General features: G+C 41.2%; 1 protein-coding gene across 1 annotated transcript; it reads right to left on the reverse strand.

The window, feature by feature from the left end:
• Nucleotides 1–449: 449 nt before the first annotated feature.
• On the reverse strand, nt 450–17,416 carry LOC105094539 (zinc finger protein 420). The gene is made up of 6 exons (XM_064482543.1): nt 17,323–17,416; nt 16,919–17,245; nt 15,459–15,517; nt 13,430–13,556; nt 7,112–7,207; nt 450–4,073 (listed from the first exon to the last, which is right to left on the reverse strand). Exons 1-6 carry the CDS (start codon nt 17,414–17,416, stop codon nt 1,966–1,968), a joined length of 2,811 nt encoding a protein of 936 aa, XP_064338613.1. The 3' UTR covers nt 450–1,965.
• Nucleotides 17,417–25,148: the final 7,732 nt, after the last annotated feature.

Below are 25,148 nucleotides of genomic sequence, written 5' to 3' on the forward strand. Positions count from 1 at the left end.
CACCAGTGAAGTAAATGACAGTAACGTTCTAGGGAACAGGAAAGAGGATTTGCCAATATCACAGGGACCCAGCACCCCATGAGAAGCAGCATATAGTGTGTTATTTGACTGAAATAGTCATAAATGTATACTGCAAACTCTTAAGCAACCATTAAAGCTTTAAAAATTTTAATTGACATTGCCAAGGGGAAAGAAAACGGAATCATATAAAATGCACTTAAAATAACACAAAGCAGAAAAAGAGAAGGATGAAACAGTACAATGAAAAGATACCGTTTTAAACATGGCAGCTGTATGAGAATTATCTAAATATCCCAAGTAAAAGACAATCTCAGAGTAGATTTTTTTAAAAAGACCCCAAAACATGTTACCTATACAAAATCCCTTTGAATGTAAAAATAAGGATCTACTAAAAGGATGTATAAAGTACGTCATGCTAACAAACCAAAAAAAACCAGAGTAACTTTTTTACTTTCAGACAAAGCTGGCTTTAAGAAAAGGAAAGCGATCAGGAGCAAAGAGCGGCATTACACAATGACAAAGGGGCGGACTCGAGACCGTGTAACAGTCCTTCCGGGTATGTGTCTAAAAACAGATCATCAAAACAGGTGAGGAAAGAACTGGTAACAATTATAGTTTGAGATGTGAACGAACTTCCACTTGGACTTGATGGATTCATCAGTCAAAACAAGGACAGAGGTGAACTGAGCAGCACCACTGACCAACGACATCTAATCAGCATTTATGGACGATTCTGCCACAGCACAATACACATTTTCAAGCTCAGATGGAAATTTAATGGAGCAAGGCAACACTTGCACGTCGGAAAGCACGACTTAACAAATTTTAGAGTGGAAATCATACAAAGCATTTTCTCAGACAACAAAAGAATGAAGCTAGATTATTAATTAAAGATAGCAAGAAATCGCAAAATATCTGCAGACTGAACAACACACTTCTAAGTAACATGTATGTCAAAGTCTCGGATAATTTTGAAATATTTTTGCCCTACAGGAAAATGAAAACACAACTTCCTTTTCTGTTTACAAATAGTAAGTACCTTCACAGCAGCTCTCCAACTGAATCAGATTTGTTCTCCAATCAACTGTGTATGTGACCTTTACACACAGAATACAGTGTTTATCCTAAATTCGCTGCTGACCCTGACATGACAAGTCTTACAGAAAACACTGCTTTCTTGCCTAAAGAGGCAATTCAGGCACAATGGTCTTTCTTATATAAACTGGAGATGATAGTAAGAGCTGATAGGAACATAGGGTATTTTAACTGTCCAAACGTATCCTCTCAAGTGTTGCGTAATGATAGTTTTTGAGTAGAAAGTACTTAATTCCTACTACACTTACGCTGGATTCCAGTACAACTAAATTGAAGGCTGCCTTGCAGTAGAAAAGTTTCCAACACCCTTATCATCACAAGATTTGTGTGTGTGTAAATTTTTCTAGCACCCAGCGAGGTCTGGCTGAAAGATCATTCATAAGCGACTGATTTAAAGGATGTATGTCCTGGGTGAGTCCTTTCATGTCCAATGAGGGCTGAAATCTGGTTGCAAGACTAGCCACACACAATGAACACGAAGGACGTCTGTGAGTTTTGCTCATTGATGTTTGATTTCTCGCAGAGAAGTTTTCCATTATAGTCATTGGGTTTTCCCTGAGTTCTCTGATGCTTCACTTCCAGTCAGTTTCCCCAGACCCATTACATTCACAGGGGTTTCCGGTCTAATGTGCAAAAAGGTTCAGTTTGTAGGTGAAAACTTTCCCACGTTCATCACGTACGTAGGGTTTCTCTTCAGGGTGAATTCCCTGAACCCCTTTGAGGTCTGGCTTCTTCTGGCTAAAGGCTCACTGTCTCACATTCAATACATTCATAGGGTTCCTTCTGTGAGTTCTCTGATGCAGAGTGAGATGGGAGTTTCTGTAGAAGGATTTCCCACATTCATCACACTCATAGGGTCTCTCCCGTGTGAGTTCTCTGATGCACAATGAGGTCAGGCTTCCTACAGAAGGATCTTCCGCATCTATTACACTCGTAGGGTTTCTGTCCTGTGTGAATTCTCTGATGTTTATTTAGGGTTGAATTATGGCTAAAAGCTTTCCCACATTCAATACATTCAAAGGGTTTCTCCCCCGTGTGGATTCTCTGATGCACAATGAGGTATGACTTACTACAGACAGATTTTCCACATTCATCACATTCATAGACGCTCTCTCCTGTGTGAAGTCTCTGATGCACAGTGAGCTCATGCTTTGTATAGAAGGACATTCCACATTTGTTACACTCATAGGGCTTCTCTCCAGTGTGAAACCTCTGATGTCTTTGTAGGGATGACATCCAGCGAAAAGCTTTCCCACATTCAATACATTCACAGGGTTTCTCCCCTGTGTGAATCCTCTCATGTCTTTTCAGGAGTGACTTCCAGCTAAAAGCTTTCCCGCATTCAAAGCACTGATAGAGTTTCTCCCCTCCGTTTCCTCTCTGATGAACAGTGAGGTCACAATTTGTATAGAAGGATTTCCTACATTCTTTGTAGAGATTACCCTTACAGGCATTGTTCCCAGTCTGAACTCTTTGATGCACAAGGTATGACTTCCTAGAGAGAGATTTTCCACAATCATTACACTCATAGGGTTTCTCCCCAGTGTGTAGTCTCTGATAGCTTCTAAGGACTGAATTCTGGCTAAACGTTTTCCCACATTCAATACACTGACTGGGTTTCTCCCCTGTGTGACTTCTCTGATGCAGAGTGAGGTGCGACTTCACATCAAAGGACTTTCCACATTTATTACACTCATAGAGTCTCTTCCCAGTGTGAGTTCTCTGATGCAGAGTGAGGTGAGACTTTATACAGGAGGATCTTCCACATTTATTACCCTCATGAGGGTTCTCTCCTGCGTGAATTCTCTGATGCTCAGCAAGGCAAGACTTTGTATAAAAGGATCTTTTGCATTTGTTACACTCATAGGGTTTCTGTCCTGTGTGAATTCTCTGATGTTTATGTAGGGTTGAATTATGGCTAAAAGCTTTCCCGCATTCAATGCACTCACAGAGTTTCTCCCCTCCATTTCTTCTCTGATGAACAGTGAGGTCACAGTTTGTGTAGAAGGATTTCCTACACTTTTTGTAGAGATTACCCTTACAGGGACTGTTCCCAGTCTGAACTCTCTGATGCGCAACGAGGTGTGCCTTCCTAGAGAAAGATTTTCCACACTCAGTACACTCATAGGGCCTCTCCCCTGTGTGAATTCTCTGATGTCTTTTAGGGACTGAATTCTGCCTAAAAGTTTTCCCACATTCAATACACTGACTGGGTCTCTCCCCTGTGTGATTTCTCTGATGCAGAGTGAAGTATGACTTCCTAGAGAAAGATTTCCCACACTCAGTACACTCATAGGGCCTCTCCCCTGTGTGAGTTCTCTGATGTCTTTTAGGGACTGAATTCTGCCTAAAAGTTTTCCCACATTCAATACACTGACTGGGTCTCTCCCCTGTGTGATTTCTCTGATGCAGAGTGAAGTATGACTTCCTAGAGAAAGATTTTCCACATTCATTACACTCATAGGGCCTCTCCCCTGTGTGAAGTCTCTGATGCTCCCTGAAGTATGACATTCGGTTAAAAGCTTTACCACATTCATTACACGTATAAGGTCTCTCCCCAGTATGAATTCGCTGATGTACAATGAGGTGTGCTTTGCTAAGGAAGGATTTCCCACATTCTTTACACCCATAGGGTTTCGCCCTGACTCCAGTTCTCTGATGCGCACTGAAGGCAGTCTGAGAGCGCAAGGTCTGCCTCCTTATGGTATCACGACTGAAGTTCCCAACTGTGTCAAGTCTCTGAGATATAGTGAGGGCTGCGTTAGGACTGAAGTTCTTATTTCCAGTTTCAAAGGCCTCTGTTTCTGTGCGAGTGCTCTGATGCTCCCTGCAGTGTGACTTGTGGCTGAAAGTTTCCTCACCTCTGTCTGCAGCCCGCAGTTGAGTAAAAAAGTCTTGCCGCAAATTTTTCCCTTGAATCGCCAGGCTTCTCTCTAAGAGGTTATCAAGTTGGCAGTCTTGTAAAAATAAAGAAAACAAAAATGTCTTACAAGCCTTTAACACATTTCTTACAGGACGCAGCCTTCACACACACGTCCTATATTGTATTTGACTATTTGGTTCCTAGCCACCAATCTCCTCACAATAAACAATTCCAAGTTTATTTCCTACAGTCCTTGAGAAAATATGACAGCAAAATTACAGTAACTATTACATACGTAGTTGGCATTTTAAAAATAAGGAAACAAACTAGTTAAAGATAATAGATGCTCTCAACAGTGGTTCATCCAGGAAACGGGAAAATGACAGACTGGGATGACTGACTACGAGCAGTAAGTAAAACTGCAAAAGAATCAGTCGATACGGATTTTTCAAAGAATTTGGATTGAGAAAGAATATCTGCATCTAGGTCCTTTTAGCTCCCAACATAAATTACAGCGCTAGGATACTTATCAGTTCATGAGCTTCCAGCTGGAGTCCCAGTTTTCTACACATCAACCCTAAAATAAATTCGTAAGTGGATTGATTTCCTTCTGACTAAAGAAACAATTCTACAGGTCAAGCTCAAATACTCCCAGAAAGTGCTCACAGAAATGCAAACGTACAAGAACTGCGAAGCTGGTGAGGGAAAGCCACGTTCTGACCTGGAATAAACTCACTTCGACATGCTCGCTCGGGTACCCGCGTTCACTCTACCCGGGTTGTTCAGCAATAAACCTCTCTTGATCCTCAAAGCATTAAGTCTTCCCTTTCAGTCTGATTGCTCATTTTCCTGAAACAGTCTTAATCACGACTAAGCTCTACGTAAGCTTCCTGTCTACTTCTCAGCATACACAGTTTCCATTAACTGAGATCCTTAAATATCATGTTTCATCTTATTTCCAAAATCCTATCAAGAAACAGCCTTTCTAATTCGTTTCTAAGAAAAGTTTCTCACACACAAGACGTTTGCCTGCCCTTATCTAGGCAAGTTTCACCTTCTATACAAAATTCCTGCCCTATGCTAAAAACCTGAGATGGCATTCAACACCTCGCTCTAAATACCACAGATAAAGAGTTCAGTGGAAAACAACAAATTCTGGAAAACAACATTTTCTACCAACTTCAGGCACGTAAAGTATTCCAGCTACCATTCAGCAACTCCACAGTATTTTCCGGTCTAGCCTAGCCAGCTATTCGTCTCCCATCAGTGGTTCCTCAACAATAATACTGTTCACTTCGAACACTTACCTTCTACTCACGTTCTATCTCTGTGTAACCCTACACCCCAACTTCAGCACTGCTGGCGCATACAGGTATCTTCTGAGGCAATGCTGTTATCCACCTTGGCCAAGACAATCCCTTCCTAGGGCTTCCCACCACTAATTAACACACTCGCAGTAATTACTGCCTACACCATTCATCTGACAACGAATACACGAAGAGCACACACGCACGCACATTGAGGCACACACGTTTTTAAGCAAATTACCAACACTTAAATCAGGATGCGTCTTAAAACTGAACCACGTGCACTGTTTTTTAGCAAGATCTAAATTTTAAAAAAATTTGTCTTTCAACTGATAGCATTTAAGACTCAATAAAACATATTTCATACGTCTTTATGCTCCTTAATCTAAAACAGAATGCTCCTTCTCCCATCTTTTTAATATCCCTCTTTGACATAAACTAACTTCGTGGTCCTTTAAAAAGCAGTAAGCTCCAGAGCTAAAACCAGACCATTTTTGGACACACTGGCACAGAATCAATGCAAACACACATGATTCAGAATCGAAAGAAATTTGACTGGTGCGTCAATAAATATGAACTCTCTCTCGCCTACCTGGCTCTAGAGTCATTCCGTGGGACTATACAACAATAACTATACACATTACATCCAAGAATATGCAGGAATAAAAGGGGACTCTTTTTTTGGTAGATTATAACACACCAAATAATTTACACACACATATATGTTAGTTTTAACTATTTATCAGTTTGTGTTTTCATGTTCTGACATTTCTCATTCCAAAGAACAAGATACTTTGTTTTTTTGTCTATTATTTATATGACATTCTACCTGCAGACTCTCACTGCTCGATTTTGTATGCGTAATTTTGATTTTAGATTCACAGACCATGGTTGCCCTGCAGTGTTTTATAACAGCCCAGTTTATTACTACATCACACTTTAAGTTTAAGTTCACTGGTAAATAAACATCCAGGTTCTTTCCAGATTTGGGCTTTTTCAAATGCATGAAGAGAGTCTTATTTTTGTCTCCTAGTGATGTGCAGGAGTCTCCAGAGGATAAACCTGGGAGCAGAACGACGGAGTCATGACTGGTGAACTTTAAAGAAAATACCCAATGGTCTTCCCAGTTAATACTGCTGCCTCATGCATTATGTCCTCACCCTCTTGGTATCGAAAGATTTTTCCACACTTGAAAACTGAGTGCACATAAAATCATACTACATTACAATCCGATCCGGATTTGTACTTCCCAGATTACTAATAAGATTAAAACATTCCATTTTCCACATCTGTCATTTATTCCCTTCACTGGGAAACGCCTGTTCATGGCTTTTGCCTTCTTTTTTTTAATGAGATGCTTGCCTTTTTATTCATAATTTTAGTATTTCAAATACTAGTGTCAGAGATAATTGAACAGGTCAGAGAAACAATACAGATATAAGGAACAAACACATGATTTACTGACTCTGACTTCTGTCCAAGGCAGCACTGCATAAGATGGGAGAAAATTACCCATGTGAAAGACAAGTAAACCGTACGCTTAAATGGAAAACCGTGTACCATTTATATTTAACGTCATCATCTACGTATCTGCATGTCTCCCTTCCAAATTGCTAGCTGTAAGATGAGAACACCAATGTGCTTATACTCCATCCCTTTTCATGCACGTTTGGTTACCACATTACACTAGGGCTACTCGTTCTAACCTTCAAGATATAAATCCCCCAAAAGGAGAGTGTTTAAAATATTTCACAGTGTCTACCTCTAACTGACCACTCTGTATTTAATTTCACTAAAGACCTATCTACAATACTCACTAACTCACCTGGAAGGCTCTTCTTTAGAATCTCTTCCTCTAGTAACAGTGGATCTTCTCCTCGTTCCAACTTGAAGATTACGTATGGTTTTGTAAAACAACGCCCTGTAAATGGGAAATGATGTAGGATTTGGGTCAGCTGCACTGGCTTTAACGCATATGAATGTGAGGGAAGGCAAAGTTATAGGAGTTGCACATTGATGGTGCACAGCTGATGTTTCCTATGGCGAGTAAACCACATAATTTTTTTTTCCGAATCTCAAAAGACACTGGTCTCCTTAAACGCCGAATCACAGGGATACAATTCACGGAGTCTACATACACCGAGATCTAACTAAGGCTCCGGATAGGAACTTCCACTCACGGCCATGATGGTGTAGGAGGAATGATGTAGTATGTGAAACAACGGGAAATCATACAGACTCAATGGAATAGTGACCCTCAGACATCTGCCATTTACTCCCTTCACTGGGAAACGCCTGTTCATGGCTTTGGCCGTCAGTGCTGGAAGACAAGCATCTCTGAGAGAAGGGAAGGACATTCAATTTCTAGGTTACAAGGTGCATACAGAAAAAGCATTTGATAAAATTCAACACCCATGTATGATAAAAACTCTTACCAAAGGGGATATAGAGGGAGCATATCTCAACATAATACAGGGTTATTTATGACAAACTCACAGCCAGCATAATATTCAGTGGGGAAAAGCCGAAAGCCTTCCCCTCTAGCGTCGGGAAGAGGACAAGGAAGCCCACTCTCACCATTTCTACTAAACACAGTATTAGAAATCCTAGCACAGCAACCAGGCAAGAAGAAGAAATAAAGGGGTTCCCAACTGGAAGAGAAGAGGTAAAACTGTCATTATATGTGGATCACAGGATACTAAACAGAGAAAACCCTCAAAGCTCCACACAAAAACTACTCAAGTTGACAAAAGAATTCAGCAAGATAGCAGGACACAAGATTAATGCACAGAAATCAGCTGCATTCCTTTACACGAACAATGAAATATCAGACACCTGTATTCATATTATATAAAAAATCCTAAAAGTCAACAATAAAAAAACAAAGAACCCGAATTATAAATGGAGAATGGATGTGAACAGACATTTCTCCAAGGAATATATACAAACAGCCAATAAGCAATTAGCACACAAAAAGATGCTCAGTATTACAGAGATGCAAATCATAACCATAATGAAATCCCACGTCACACTCACTGTGATGGCTATATATATACTAAAGAAACAAAAGACAATTCTCAAGTATTGACACAGATGTGAAGCTGGAACCTTCATTCATTCTCATGGGGTGGTAAAACAGTGCAACAGCTTTGGAAAATTGTTTTAGCAGCTCCTAAAATTGTTAAACAGACTTTATTACCCAGTAATTCCTAACTCTGTACCCAGGAGAACTGAAAAGTGTGTCCAAACATGTTTACACAACTGCTCACAGCAACACTGTTCATAAGCCAAAATAGAAACAACCCAAAGTCCATCAACTGACAAGTGGGTAAACAAAATGTGACATATGTATAGAGACAATTACTTGGCCAGAAACTGAACCGGATTACTGGTACACACCTGGACATTGAAGAACTTTAAACAGATCATGCTCAGTGGGTAAGCCACGCAAAAAGGCTATATATACATTCTGTGATTCCACTGACATGAAGCCTCCAGAACAGGCAAGTCTCTAGAGACACAGAGCACATCAGTAGTTGCTAGGGGGTGGGGAGCAGAAATGGGAAGTGACTATTTAATGGAATGATTCTAAAATTAAAAATTAGACACTTCTGTGTCTCTGTGAATATATTAAAAAGCAATGAATTACACAAGTTAAGAAGATGAATTTTTGGTACATCAATTATAACTCAACAAAGGTGTTATTAAAAAAAAAAATTTCTGACAAAGAAAACTCCTGCAGAGAGCTTCTGTAGTGATTTCTACTACAAATTTTCAAAGGACATCAATTTTATACTGCTGCTAGGAATGCGAAGGAAAGAAATAGACAACAACGAGCAGCTACTTAAGGCCTTGGACTAACATCATACTTAGTGCTAAATAAATGAATTCTTTTGCATTAAATCCTAGCCTGTTCAAAAATAGAAATCAAAATGCAGAGAGAGAAGTATGATACAAAAAATCTATATTTATAAATCATACTGTTTAATACATAAAATATTCTAAGGAATCTTCAAAACATTTAGTAGAAGAAAGTAGTCACCAAAATAGAAAGATACATTATCAACGAATATAAACTATAATTCTGTATCATTCCAAAAAACAATTGGAAATTTAAGTTTTAAAAAAATCATTAAATACGGCATCAAAAGATTTAAGGACACATCTCACAAAACAGGCTGAAGACAAGCACACTGAAAACTACAAACACTGCAAAGGAGCATTAAAAGCTTAAGGAAAAGGAGATTTTTCACAGATCAGAAAATTCAGTACTGTTAGATGTAAATTTTCCCCCAAATGATCTTCAGATTCAACAGAATTCTTATATGAATACCACTAGGGTTTTAAAAACAATTAAATTCCTATACAGTTCATAGGAAAAGAGCCTGTAACAGCCAAGAGAAAGAATTAGGAAGTTATTTTTCCTTCCTATTACACAGCCAGATTAATCAGAACAGTGCACCATCAGTATGAAGACATATTTTAATCAGTAAACTAGGATGGTATTCAGAAATAAGCCTATGCATATATAGACAATTTATCTCAACAGGTGCCAAGGCAACTGAACAGGCAAAGGATAAACAATGCAGCAATTAGATCTTTAGCTGCAAAAAATCAATCACAATCCGTATTTCACACCATGTACAGAGATTAATGGGAAAAAGTCAGATGTAAATGTGAAACCTAAACCAAAAAATTTCTGCAAGAAAAATGTAAGAGAAAATCTGAAAGACCTTCGCTTAGGCAAGGAATTCTTAACTAGGGGAAATGCTGAAAAATGAAAGTAAAGCAAATGAAAATTGGGACTTCATCAACATGAAAACCTTTTACCCTATTGATTAGCAAATAAAAAGGCCAACCTTCCGATCTCCTGCAGATCAAGAGGAAGAATTTCTAAGACATGTATCTTAGTCTATAAAAATCTTTGATCTAGATTGTATAAAGAATTCTTCCAGTTGATTAAATTGAAGAGGAATTCTTTAACTGAATTATAAGACAAAGAAGTCAACAAATGAGAAGGGATCCGAACATACTCTTTTCATAAAAGAATCCAAATGGCCCAACAGCATAGCACATCTGGTCTGCACCATCATCAAAGGCAGATGCTGACTGAAACCCAAGTAGCAGAAGAGGCTTCCAACAACAAAAAGATCAAAGCCCATCCATCGGGTTTACAACACAAAATGACGACGGCCTTGCAGAGCAATTAGAACTACTGTATGTTGCAAATGTCCATGAAAATGACACAGTCACTTTAAAAACATTCGGCAGTTTGGTTTTTTCCCCATATACTGGCATATCTCAGAGATGTTGCAGGTGTGGCTCCAGATCGCTGCAGTAACCTGAACATCACAATAAACTGTTTGGTTTCCCAGTACATACAAAAGTTCTGTTCACATTACAGGGTAGATGATTACATGTATAACAATATTACGTCTTAAAAAACAGTGCACCCACCTTAATCAACAAACACTTTATAGCTAAAAAACACTAACCATCATTTGAGCCTGCCACGAGTGGTAATCACCTTGCTGGTGGAGGGTCCTGCCTCACTGCTGACGGCTGCCACTACTAAGGGTGATGGCTACTGAAGGACTGGGGTGGTTGTGCCCACTTCTTAAAATTAGGTAACAACGAACAATCAAGTTTGTCACATCAATTGACTCTTCCTTTCATGAATGATTTCTACGTAACACGGAAAGCTAATTGACAACATCTTACCTACATTTAAAATTTTCAAAGCTAATCCTCTCAAATCCTGTCACTGCTTTATTAACTAAGTTTATGTAATAAACTAAACCCTTTGTTGTTCTTTCAACAATCTTCACGATGCCTTCATCAGAACCAGATTCCACCTCTAGAGACAACTTTGATCCTTCAAGAAGCATGTCCTTGTCCATTCAGTTTTTATCGCCAGACTGCAGCAGTTCAGTCACATCTTCAGGCTCTACTTCTAATTCTCTTGCTTTTCCCACTACATCTGCAGACACTTCCTTCACTGACGTTTTGAACCCCTCAAACTTGCCCCTAAGTGTTAAAATCATCCCCCCACACTCCTGTTAAAGTTGATATTATGACCCCTTCCCATGAATCACAAGTGCTCTTACGGCGTCTGGAACAGTCAGCCCTTCCCAGGAAAGATCAATCAACCTTGCAGAGACCCATCAGAGCAATCACTATCTATGGCAGCCACAAAATGTATTTCTCAAAGAATATGACTTGACAGTCAAAACGCCTCCTTGAAGAACGGGCTGCAGTATGGATGCTGTTAGCACGCATGAAAACGACACCAATCTCACTGCACATCTCCATCTGAGCTCCTGAGTGATGAAGTACACTGTCAACGAGCATATTCTGAAAGCAATCCTTCTGAGCAGGAGGTCTGACAGTGGGCTAAAGATACTCAGTACCATGAGGTCAACAGACGTGCCATCATCCGGGCTCTGCTGTTCCATTCACAGAGCACAAGCAAAGCAGATTCAGCATAATCTTAAGGGCCCTAGGATTTCAATGGTAAACGAGCACTGGCTTCAAGATAAAGTCACCAGCTGCATTCGCCCCAAACAAGAGAGTCAGTCTGTCCCTTGAAGCTTTGAAGCCACTAATTGACTTCGCCTTAGATGGCATCTTCTTCCAATAGAAGACTGTCTCATCTACTGTCTCAGCTAAACCTTCTGCGTAACCTGCTGCAGCTTTTACATCCACACTCCCTGCTCCCCCGGCACGTCCCTCTTAGACAGATGGCCTTGTCCCTTAAAGCACATGAACCAACCTATGCTGGCTTCAAACTCTTCTTCTGCAGCTTCCTTACCTGTTCGCCTATCACAGAGCTGAAGAGACTTAGGGCCTTGCTCTGAATTAGGCTTTGGCTTCAGGGAATGTTTGACCTCGATCCAGGACTCTAATGCTTTCTCCAATTAGCAGTGAGGCTGTTTCACCTTTATCATTCACGAGTTCACTGCTCCTGGCACTTTTATTTTTCTTCAGGAATTTTTCCTTTGCGCTCACAACGTGGCTGACAGTTCGCTGCAGGAAGCCTAGCTGTCGGGCTAGCTCACCTTTCAGCAGACTTTTCACTAAGGGTTTCTAGATTTTACTTTCAAGTAAGACACATGCGACTCTTCCTTTCACTTGAACCCTCACAGGCCACTGCAGTTATTAATTGGGCTAATTCCAATATCTCTGTGCCTCAGGGAACAGGGAGGCCTGAGGAGAGGGAGGGAGATGGCGGAACGGCCACCCGTCAGTGGAGCAGACATGACACTTAACAATGAAGCTTGTCATCCCATATGGGTGCAGTTCATCACGCCCCAAAACATCTACACCGCGACCAAACATGCAGATCACCCCAACAAACAGTCATGAAAGAGGCTAAAACATTGTGAGCATTGCCAAATGACACAGAGACATGCAGGGAGCCAATGCCGGTGGAAAACCGGCACCAGCAGACATGGGCCATGGAGGGGGTTGCCACAAATGTTCCGCATGGAAAAAAACGTAAAGCTAGAAACTTCAATAAACCAAAGCACCATAAAACGAGGTATCCCATAGTTACAAATCCTTGCCGTGAGACCCAGGAAACCACTTACAGGTTCTTTAAACAAGGGAATGAAAATACGGTCACACACAGGCTTGGACTTGAATATTCATAGCAGCTTTATTTATGACGGCACCAAACAGAAAAGGACATAAATGTCTCACCAACAATTGATAATATACGGCATAGAACGGGACACTAGCCATCAATAAAAAGAATACAGATCCATGAGTCTCAAAACAATTATGCCAAGGGAAAGAAGCCATGCCATAAACAGTACATAAAGTGGGATTCCATTTGTATCAAGTTTCAAAAAAGGCGAAAGTATTGAAACAGAAGGAGGACCAGTGATTATCAGAAAATGGGTCAGAAGAGAGGACTGATTAAGAAAGGCCATAAGGAAAATTTTTATATGACAGAAATAATCTGTATCATGATTTTGGTGATACAGCTGTATACACTTTTCAAAATTCACTGAATTATACCAAGAAATTTGCTGAATTTTATTTTCTGTTAATTATACCTCAATATAGGTGATTTTTTAAAAAGAAGAAGAAACAGAAAAACAATCGCACTCCAGGGAGAGCGCGCGGCAGAGGAGCTCACCCACTGAGACGAGGTGGCGGTAGTTCTCCAGCATCACGTCTCGGTACAGGGTCCTCTGAGCAGGGCTCATGTGCCGCCACTCCTCCTGGGTGAACGCCATAGTCACGTCCTCGAATGACACTGACATCTGTGAAAGCACATTTCTCATCAATCTGAACAATTCAAATTAGGTGACATGGGAAATACCTTTGGAACTAATTCCTGTCATGTTTATGGTTCAGAATTTCAGACAAAAACTGGAAAGTTTTACACATTATCCAAAATCCAAAATGCCTGACAGTATACACTTTTTATCTGCAAGGCCCTAAGGAAACAGGCGTATTCATACTTTTGGCAATGACTTCAAAATCCATCCAGAATTTGATCACTTCAAAGAACAACTGCTAACAGCATCATTTCTTGAAAGGAGTACTGAAGGAGCCTGCTAACTCATCTGTCTCCACTACTGCCTCACAAGGGTCCACTCTCAGAGTTATTAAATTACGAGTCAGGTCATGTCCTTTCTCAGCTCAAATATCTCTAAACACCTTAGTAAACAGATAAATATTGAATTCACAGACGAGGAGATTCAATATGGTGGAGATTTCGGTTCTCCACAAAGGGATCCTCAGACTTAATACAATCACAATCAAAAGCTTATATTTGTAGGCTCACAAGCTGACTCTAATATTTACAAAGAAAACCAAACAACCTAAAACATGAAAACAATTTTGAAAAAGAACAGAGTTGTAAGAGCAACGCTATTGATTTCAAGACATACCGTACAGCCACTAATGAAGACAGTGCATGATGTTAACAAAAATGAAAGACCCAAGTCGAAAGATGTGAAGTCCGAAAGTGATAAACACACACATCCGTGTGTGCACACACATTTATTTAACTGAAGACAGTTCAGTGGAGAAAGTATATTCTGACAAAAAAAATACTCCATTAGAAATAACAATAATAACCTTTATTCATACCTTGCACCACATTAATTAAATCAAAATGATAACAGACTTCAATGAGTTGGCTTGCTGCTTAGATTTGAGAGTCAGATAATATGCTACCTACCTGAAAAAGAAATCGACAGCTGGTGTACTCAAGTTGCAACCAGCAAAACGGTTTGAGGGTCTGCTCCCTCAACTCTTGGTATTTAGAATCTACTTCTGCTACAAATTTACAAGCCCATCCCCAGACCCTGAAAAATCCAGATTTCTGACAGGGCCAATCACCAACACATTGGTTGTTTCCTGATTAGCATTCCCTGAATGAAAGTAAAAAAATTCAACAAACAAAAAGAAGAAATCCAGATACAACAACAGGTATAAGAAGAGAATACTATCACAGCTATATTTTCTCTAAAAATGTTGTAATAAAAAAAAAACAGATTAGATCTATGGTTGTTTAAATAAAGTGACTCAATTACCTACATCTACACACAAGAAGCAGAAGTACTCATCAAGTCCAGTTTTAGAGATGAGTTTCATGAAATCTGTAACAAGTGATTTTCTCATAGGAATTAGAAAGATGGACAGATAGGTGAAAGGAAGAAAGAAAGGGGGAAGGGAGGCAAAGGGAGAAGGAAAGAGAAAAGAAAAGTGCCCCAATAAGACTAGTATAACCATGACACCAGAACTGCTCAGGGATGTAAGAAAATAACATTATGGGCTAATCTAGTTGCTGATGACAGGAATAAAAATTCAAATATAATAGCAAAACGATGTCAGTTACAAATCTAAAAACAAAAACGAAAAAACTCACACCTACGAGCAAGCAGGGACTCAAGAGTTAGTTAACATTCTAAAATCCATTTAAGCTACCTCTAATATTTGTACAGTTAAAAAAAAAGTATACTTCTACACCAATAAACATAAAAAAGGACTCGTAATTCAGCGTTCAGTCATGACTCAAGTAAAGTCTTACCAAGCTGATTATAAAAGGGAAATAACTTCCCTTGGCAATGGAAGTGTAACACAAGATCAGAGCAATCTGAAATCAAGAGTTAAGTCCATCACAGTACAAAGTGGGGAATGAATAAAGGGCTCACCTCAAATATGCTCATTTTCTGCAGCTCTTGGGAGACTGCGGAGGACTGTGAAGATTCAGCTGAGGGGACAGAAAGAGGACAGGGTCAGGACACCAGGCCTGCCTTACACTCCCTGCATCCACCTCCCACCACCTCCGCACCCAGCTGAGGAGCAGCCTCCCTTTGGCCTCTGAAAAGGGAAGGGAAGGACCCTGGGGAAGCACCACCTGTCCTTTTTCCTGTTTCAAATGATCGTGGGACTTAAACCTATCACTTCTTATTGCGGTAAAATAATTTTGTCTATTGATTTGAACAATAAAAATAAAAAACTAACAACATGATTAAAATACCAAAGGATGACAGTATTTCAGCAAAAATTAACAGAAAAAAAGCCAAATGCATGCTTTATGTGTTTCTCTAGCAAAACTTTTACCCCTTGAGTTAAAGACTCCACTAAAAGCTCAATAAAAAGTAAAAAGTACAGAGCGCTTAAAGGCAGGTTTCTAAACAACGTATTCTTTTAAGTGGGCTGCAGCTTCTGAGAAGGGAGCCTCGAGAAGTTTCTTCTGATGACTTAACTGTATGGATGCGCTGTTCCACTCCTGACTCTCACCATCAGGTGAGCCTGGAGAAGTCACCTGCCCTCTCAAACTCAGGACCACCCTGGCCACCTGAGACTCAGATCTGTTTTATGTGTGTTTAATGCAGATGGTGACACCGATAGCAAGAGCAGTTATGAAGCTTATGTAAACACAATGAAGGGATCCAAGTGTCTTCTAAACCCAACAGCGGTATCGCTTCTGCGGGACTTAGTCCCCGGCACTTCGCTAAGTCCCTTTACAACTGATCGCATTCCTAACTCTCACCTCAACGCCATAAAGCAGACATTCTTTCGCGGGAGAGGGGGGTATTATTATTTTTTTGAGAGTGCGAATTTTTTTTTTAATATTTTTAATTGCCTTTTGGTGGGGGGGGGGTTAGGTTTACTTATTGTTTATCGTCAGAGGAGTTACTGGGGGTTGAACCCAGGACCTCGTGCATGCTAAGCACGTACTCTACCAGTTGAGCTTCACCCTCCCCCCCTTTACATTTTTTAATTGAGTTACAGTCATTTTACAATGTGTGAAACTCCAGTGTGGAGCACAGTTTTAAAGCAGACATTTTTTAGCCTCATTTGCACGGGGGCGACCTGACCCCCCCCCCCAGGTCACTGCTCCCGGCCCCAGCTACAGGTGACACAGGTGGAATTCGCCCAGTCTCTCTGGCTCCCACGCAGGGCCGGCCCCGCAGACCCCCCACCCCCCACCTGCCGGGCTGCTCGCGGCCCGCGCCGGCCCCGCGCTCCGCGCCCCCACCCCACCCCCCGCGCGCACCGGCCTCCCCGCGTCAGGCCGCCGCGGGCCTGGGCTCACGGCCCCCACACGCCCCCAACCCGCCCCGCGCGCCCGCCCCCGGACGAGGCCGGACGCGGAGGGCCTCACCGACTCCCCCGGGCTCCGGGCCCCCGCCAGGCTCCCGCCGCGCCGGAGGGCTTCCCGCGGCCGCTCCCGCCACAAGAACAGCGACGCCAGCGCAGCTCTGGGCCACGCGAAGTCCCCGCTCCTCGCGCAGCTCCCGCGCCTGCGCCGACCGGGCTCCCGGAAGTCGCGCTCCCAGGCCCGCGGCGCCAGAGCGCAGAGGCGGGGCCCGGCCGCACATGCGCACAGCGAGCCCTGGGCGCCCAGGAGGGCGGTGCGGCTGGGAAAGAGTCCACTTCCCAACGTTTCTGGCGCGCCTTTCGGTGACTGAAACGTGCAAGTACTTAAGTGCTGCAGGGTGGAAATACGCATGGAAAGAAAATGCGTGTACTTTGGACCCCAGATGGGGTCTTCCACCCTCTCCATACCTGGCCTAGGTGGGCGTTCCCGGGCAAAGCTGGGGAAACTCCTGGCAGAAATTGGATTGTCCAGTTTGCTAAATACTGAGGGTCTTGAGAACATGTCCTAATGGAATAAAATTTTCCTTCTTTCCATACATTAATCTGCTTGTCATACGTGGGCTTCCTCTGTGATGGACAAATAGTATATTTTTTCAAAAGTATGTTCATAAGTTTGGTCATAATTGAACAGAGTGTCTTTTGATTTATTGCAATTTTGAAACCAAGCAGGACCCTGCTGTGCCCTCCTGGGTACAGAAGCCTTTCTGAGTCCCCAGCAACCTTGTAGGAAAAAAAGTCTTCAACCTTCTGGCCTTTCTTGAGTTTCAAACAGCAGTTTTATACAATTATTAATCAAGGAAGTGAAGGAATGTAGACATGAAGCCAGAGCAGTCAAGAAACAATAGTGCAGCTGTGAAGCGTGGGACCTGGTTCCCCCTCAAGGGATATTCAAACAGCATCTTTGAGTTCTTTGGAGGAACTAAGGCCACCCTACCCGACCCAGGTGGAGTATGGTTAACTTCAGGCTGGGCGCAAGATTCCTGAACACCACTCTGTCACCTCACCACCAACCAAAGTCACACACCCTGCAGCCCCACCCCTACCCCCAATTTTGCCTAGAAAAACTCTTCCCTGAAAACCACTGGGGAGTTGGAGCCTTTAGAGTACAAGCCACCGGTTCGCCAAGTTCAGCATTTGCAGTGATCCCTTATCTGCTCCCAACCCTGATGCTTTGTCTTACTTGGCCTCACTGTGCATCTGGCACATGAACTTGTGTTCGCCATGACTTTCTATGTAAAAATCCTTGAACTCCAAACGCTAACACTAATCATATGATTATACAATGAACTGATAACTGCCAACTACAAATTGTCACTTGCCACCCGCCCGTACAAGGATAGAATCACGTTGGCACTTGCCACCTACCTCTGCTTGGATTAAATCACGAGCCGCTGCAGCCACTGACCTCCAACACACCCTGAAAGGAGTTCAGGGTGGAAATCAGGAATGAGGCACTCTGTGCTCTGGGAAAACTGGCAGAACCAGCCTTCAGATAGTTAAATGTTTTCAGAATAAGATTTTATGAGCCCGAATTCTTGTCTCCTCATATCTGGAAAAGCACTAAAGTCATTAACAGCAACGTCTGCTCCTCTTGACTAGTTGCAAACCTCTACCTGAATGTGTGCCTGATCATATGGAGACAGGAAGGGGGCAGGGCACAGCCATTCAAGGAAGGCCACAGCAATTAACATCAAAATGGTGAAAGATTCAACCCCCAGGAGGCCTTGAGGCTCAGGATGATGAGAGATTTAACTTCTAGCAGAACTTGAGCTTCATTACATGCCCATTGTAATATATTAACATGGTGAATAACGCGCTCACAGGCACCATGGCAGTCCCGAGGCTGGCCACGAAAGGTCAAAGAATGGGAAATGGCCAACTTCCTGGGAATCCCAGCCCCTTCCCCTTAGACTGGTCCTTCCACTTATCAGCATATGAAACCACCACGCCCATAAAAATCAACAACACGGCGCCTCAAGGCTGCCCCAAGGCTGCCCCTCTCTCTCCCTCTTCGGAGACCGCCCGCACCCTGCCTATGGAGTGTGTACCTGCTTTTACTCTGAGCACCCAACCCCCACACCTCGTGGCCTTTCTCTTGCCTTTCAATGTATCTCTCTGAGTAAACCTACCTTTACTCAACTGTGGCTGGCTCTTGAATTCTTTCCTGCGTGAAGCCGAGGACCCACGCTTGGCGGGGCAAGTCCCAGGGGCTCAAATGAAGCCTGGGACACGGCCCTCCTCGTGCCCCACATCTGTTTTCCTGCGTCAATGTATAACGCTGAGTTTCCCCTGCCTCTTCAAAATAGTGTCTCAGAGCTATCAGAGGTGATACCTCCTGGGCTATTGTCCTCATTTTGCCCCAAATAAAACTTAACCCACAACTCTTGTTGACGAGAGATCAGCCCCCTTTCATGACGAACCAAATAACCCAGAGACAAGGGCTTGGAGCTTAGAAGGAAAGAGGCGATTTTACTGCTCTGTCAGGCTAGTGCCTTCAAAACTGAGCCCACCTTGGGGATGGGGTGGGCGGTTATACAGCCATAGCTCGAACAATAAAGCATCCATAACAAGCAACAGAATCATTTTCTCATCAGAAGACACAGAACATGATGCCTCCAGGCGACCAACTCTGTAGAGGCCAGCGGTTAGATTTCTTTATCCCGTAAGCACTCAAGGTGTGGTCCTCTGGTAATTCAGACTGTTTTCTAAGGTTACAGTCCTGTGACCTCCTTGGAGAAGGACCCAGAGACCAAGCATGATCATTACTTTTAATGACTGGAATAAACTAGAAACAGTAAGATCACTAGCTTTAGTTTTAGCAATGGTTCTGGAGCTCTGAGTAGCGACCGGTCAGTCAGGTCAGTTGACCATTTTAAGTGCGAGCATAAGAATAAGCAATCTGTCAGCCTAAGTGCAGCCATTTATTGATTCTCCTTCACTCTCACATCGTGCGATTTTTATTTAGGTCAACATAACCCAACCATGTTTGTTTTATGCAAACTAGATGGCCCTCCTCATGACTGAAGTCTAGCAAAATATTCAATCTGCTTTGCAACGTTTTTTCATGCACCTTCAATTCTGAGCTGAACAAGGCTGTCGAGAACACATTGTTCCTTCAGTACTTAATGGAGTATTTCCTGTGTTTTTTCTTGTATATAAATGTATTTCAACATTGTTTTTAATTATGCAAAAAACACACCGTCCTAATTAGGGTCCCTCTCTCTGCTAACACTCAAACACTACACTTTTGATTAAACTGACCTTGTGTTTTTGTATAATTTAAAGCACAATGTTGAAATATATTTATATACGATAAAGAAAACAGTAAAAATTTCATTATTCATTATTCAGTGCAGGCCACTACATGAATACATTTTTAAAAAAGGAAGCTATTCTTCTTTTCTGCATATTTACAACTTGTTTTGACCCTTAATTAAGGTGTAATCATGTAGTCAGGTCAAACTATTTAGAACTACATCCTGCTGTTTCTTGCCTACATGGTATTTTAGCGGAGGGGAATTACTTTCATTTAATAAAAACCCTTGTCATGGATGTTTAGTTTGTTCCAATTTTCATTATTGTAAATGTGTAGTAAATATTTGCGTCTATTCTTCTTCGCATATTTGCATTTTTCTCTGTGATACAAATACTACAGTCTAGAATTGCTACATTAAAATATATGTTGGTAGATGTTAACAACAAGCCTCCCGAAAGGCTGTGCTAGTTTATGCTCCCACTAGGATTTGTTAAAGAAAAAGCTATTCTGACACTTACTACAATGGTTAAGAAAGACTTTATTCAAGATGGTTGCAATAGGGCAGAGAGGCCAAACTCAACTCCGAATACAGCAGAGAAAGCTGGGGACTTACAGCTAATGAGCCGAGTGAGCGAATACATGGATGGAAAATGATTAGCGGGAGATGTCAAATGCAGCAGGATTCTTACTAAGCTGACCTAACAGGATTCTTGCTGAAGACAGTCCAAGGAATTAGACGTCAAAGGTGAGAGATGAAGATCAAGGATGGGAATTCTCTCTAAACTGACTTGGCAGCATTTTTGCTAAAACTGGACTATGTACATCGGTCAAGGATGAAATGGATATGGAATGCCAAGGTGAGAGCCTCGTCAGAATGAGGGCTAGAGGAGCCTGACTAACTTTTGATCAAGAAAGGAGTCTTGGTCACATGGCATGAGAGTTCTGTTTCCCCCATCCCTAGTCCAACATTGGATTTCATCATTCTTTGATACATAAATACTACAGAGGCTAACTAACTGAACTGACCATTCATAGCCACATATTTCCATTGGGAATTTTCTTGCTATATGTGTAAGAGTTATGAGTTACAATTTTTTATAATAGGTTTTGAAACCAGAGTCCTCTTTATTATTCTGAAAACCCACTTCCATTACATATAAAATTCCATTTTGTACTTGGATATATTTATAGACTTTTTCTTGTTGTTCCCATGGCCTATCTATCAATGTTCCATTTAGACACAGTGTTAATAATTTTAGCTTTCTTGTGGATTTATCTACTGTGTGGTACTAATCATTTCTCTTGACTCTCAATTTTCAAAATTTTGCTAGCTATTCTCACAAGCTATTCATCAAGATAAATATTAGTACAAGTTTCCAGGGCCACATTTCTGAAAAAAGCATGTTAAGGTTCAGATTAGAATTATACTTATGAATTAAAATGAGAAATAATTTTCTTACAATAGTAAAATAATGACATTATCCAACCTACCAAAAATATACTTCTGGCCAGTAAATATTCTCTTTTTTAAAATCTCTTAGGCAGATTAAGCATTTTCTATATATAGATATACATATAGGTAAATGTTTATTAAGTTCTTTAAATTTGGTTCTTATTATAGTAAATAAAACACTTTCCAATATGATATAACAAGTATCTATTTGCACATGGGAGTCTTGATGATTTTGCTATATTAAGAATGTGTTTTGCTTTATTTTCTGATTTATTTTTTAAACTAAATCGATGTTAATGATCTTGGAAAGACGTACAGTAGACACACAAGAAAAGGAAAGAAAAACAAACTCATTACTACAGGAAACCATAAATTCACAAAGACAGACATCAAGAAAGAAAGGAACAAGAAAACTACAAAACAGTCAAGAAGAAGAAAAAAAAACAGTAAGATGGTAGTAGTAAGTTTTTAAATATCAGTAAATACCCTGAATCTGAACAGATTAAAATTTCTAATTAAAGACAGAGAGTGATTGAATGAATTTATTAAAAAGCCAACTATATTCTACCTAAAGAGATTTTGTTTAGCTATCATGACACATGAAAAGGAGGGGATGGAAAAATATATTCCATAAAAATGAAAATCAAACATGAGCACAGGTAGTGAAGGAGTCACAGGCACGATGGCTTCCCTGATGCTAAGAGACAGAATTCGCTGTGATTGATAAACTTGTTTTCTTGGAGTTCTTTGTAACTGACTAGCCTGTTTTTCCCTTCTGCTATTTTTAACTTGCGTGAATGATTACTTGCTTAGCAACCCCAACCCTATGATTTACGCCCTACCCTAAATAACTTGTATCCAAAACCCAGAAGCTGTTTTTCAGAAAGAAGGTCGTGAAACAGTAACATTGAAGCAACATCCAGATCCTCCAAGAGAGCCCATGACACCAGAGGACTCAGACCTGGCAATGCCAAGGCTGTGGGCAACGACCTACTTAACAGACCTCCAGAAGTTCTCATGACACAGGATAAACTTTTGTAAAAGACCGTATTATTGGTTATCACTGATACGCTCTGTCCCGTTTGCCTACATAATCACCAAGCCCCAACCCCAAGATGGATTCACAGTTTCCAAGACTCTAGCCTGCTGTGACTCCCCTCTGCCGGGCAAAGCAGTCAGTGGCTCTACTCTTGGCTCCCAAAACTCTGCCTCCGAGTTTGAATTTGCTTTTCCGGGTGCAGAGGCTGACTTTCCAGCAACAGTACCTACACTGATAACAGACGACCAAACAGAATTCAAGCACAAAATTTAACATGAGACAAAGAAATCATTATATAATATTGAAGGGTCAATTCAGCAGGAGGATTTAACAACAGTAAATTTTATGCAACTGACATTGGAGCTCCTAAATATATTAAGTAAATATTGACAAGAAAAGCCCAAGACCGGGTGGCTTTACATGTGAATTCCACCAAGAATTTGAAGAAGAACTAGTGCCAATCTTTCCAAATCCTTCCAAAATATTGAAGAAAAGAAAACACTTCCAAACTCTTTTTTTTTCTTTTTCTTTTTTTTTTCCCTTTTTTTTTTTTTTTTTTTTTGCTGTCAGAATTACACTGCTTCCAAAGCTTGATAAGGATGTGGACTAGGAACAAAAACCACAGACCAATATTCCTGATGAATATAGAGGCCAATCCTCGATGAAATACTAGCGATTCAGAATTTGTCACATGATAAAAGCATCACACACAGAAAAAGAACGCAGATCAAGTAAAGATGAATACAAGAAAGCAGCTAGAAAGATGGAAGTGCTTACTTACCTCCGTGGAGCAGGAAAAGGGAAGGAGAGAAAAAGATCGAGGCTGTAGACTCTTTTTTGTTGTGTTATTTAATTACACTGAATTTTTAAAAATGTGTTCCATGCTTTTCAATTTTACATTTAAAATTTAAAAATTATTTTAAAGTTTAAATTTTAAAAATTGTTAACATTTAACATTTAAAAATTATTTTTTAAATGTTTCAGCGCCTTTTTCTAATGAAAAAAAAAAGTGGTACATGATTACCAGCAGGTGGCACTATTTTCCCTCAGCGTGAGACTGTCTGAATCCTGCCTTCTCTGCTTTTCCCTCACTCGTTTAAGTACTTTAAATTGTGTAGATTTTCATCGCAAGAAATGAGAAGCCCAAACGGATTGATCTTTACCGCGAAAATTGTTTCTATAGATTTTAGGCAATCACAAGTATTTCCATAGTGACGCCGCTAAACGGAAGTGATCACGTTTCCTGATTCGGTCCATTTATCCTTACGGTTTTTTTTTGTAAAGCAGAGATGACGTCACTAAACTCTCTTCTTTTTCATACACGTTTGCCTTCAAAGGAAGCCGGTAACTTTTCACCGAGCCAGCTTATTTGTTTAGCTACTTAACCTGAGAGTTTTACAAGTTCATTAAAAAGCATCAAATTTTGAAAGTACAAATACTGTTGGGTCCCCATAATACAATTTGTTTATTGATCTATTTTAATGGAGGCAATGGGGATCGAACCCAGGACTTCATCAATGCTCAGCATGCGCTCTACCACTGAGCTATATACCCTGCCCTCCGGATAATATAATTTGGAATATAAACAGATACAGATTACAGAGAGTCCGTGTAGAGATTGATTTTACCTAACCCCACCTCCACTAGTTCAACATGACTTTTTCCAGAAAGCAGATCGTGAAGCAACAGAAACGGTTAATTTGTTGACCACCAGTTCCTGAGTGCTGCTCACCTATGATTGCCTTATCCACGCCCTGTCCTGTCTGGCACCTAAAATGTGCACACTCTCTCCCCCTTCCTTCTCCTGGCATTCATTCTCCCCAAACCTGGCATTCATCTCCGCCTCTCACCTGTCAGCCTGTCTCTCCACCGCCCACCTGACAGCAGTCTCTGGCTGCCTGCTTTCCTCCCACTCACATCACTCTCTGCCTCACCCACTCTTCCCCTCCATCCAACAGTGTTTTCCCAACATCTTGCATTTCTGCAAATGTGTTTTCTCGCCATCGTTAGTCACGTGCCTTGGTCTTTCTCTCGGGGTCAGGGTTAGGGCTGGGGTCGGGGTCTTCCGTATTTCTTCCCTTTTACTCTCCTTCTGAGCCTGCTTCGCCCTCTCTCTTTTTATCACAAATTCAGTAACATCTCAACGCCTTCATAAAGAGATGTGTGGTGTGCTGTGAAAATAATTAAGGGCTTTACAGACAAGTCACCACAGTGTCTGTAACAGGCATCTGGGGAGTTTGGAAACCAAAGAAAACTGAAGCTGGCTTTTTTTTTTTTTTCTGGTACTGAGTAACTTGATATTGGTCAATGGCAGAAGTATTTTTGCCTTAACTTTAAAATGAGACTTGTAAATGGTGAGACCCGGGCTGAAAATGAATGAGCTGGGATTAGAATGACAAAAGAACGGAAAGATATGGGACAGGTGACCTCATAAGTGAGTGATCTGAAATGGCTCTTTATTCGCAGTTTTTCAGGAGTGTTTCCTT

The sequence above is a fragment of the Camelus dromedarius genome, chromosome 36, assembly GCF_036321535.1.
Source record: "Camelus dromedarius isolate mCamDro1 chromosome 36, mCamDro1.pat, whole genome shotgun sequence".
In the NCBI taxonomy this organism is placed as follows: domain Eukaryota; kingdom Metazoa; phylum Chordata; class Mammalia; order Artiodactyla; family Camelidae; genus Camelus; species Camelus dromedarius.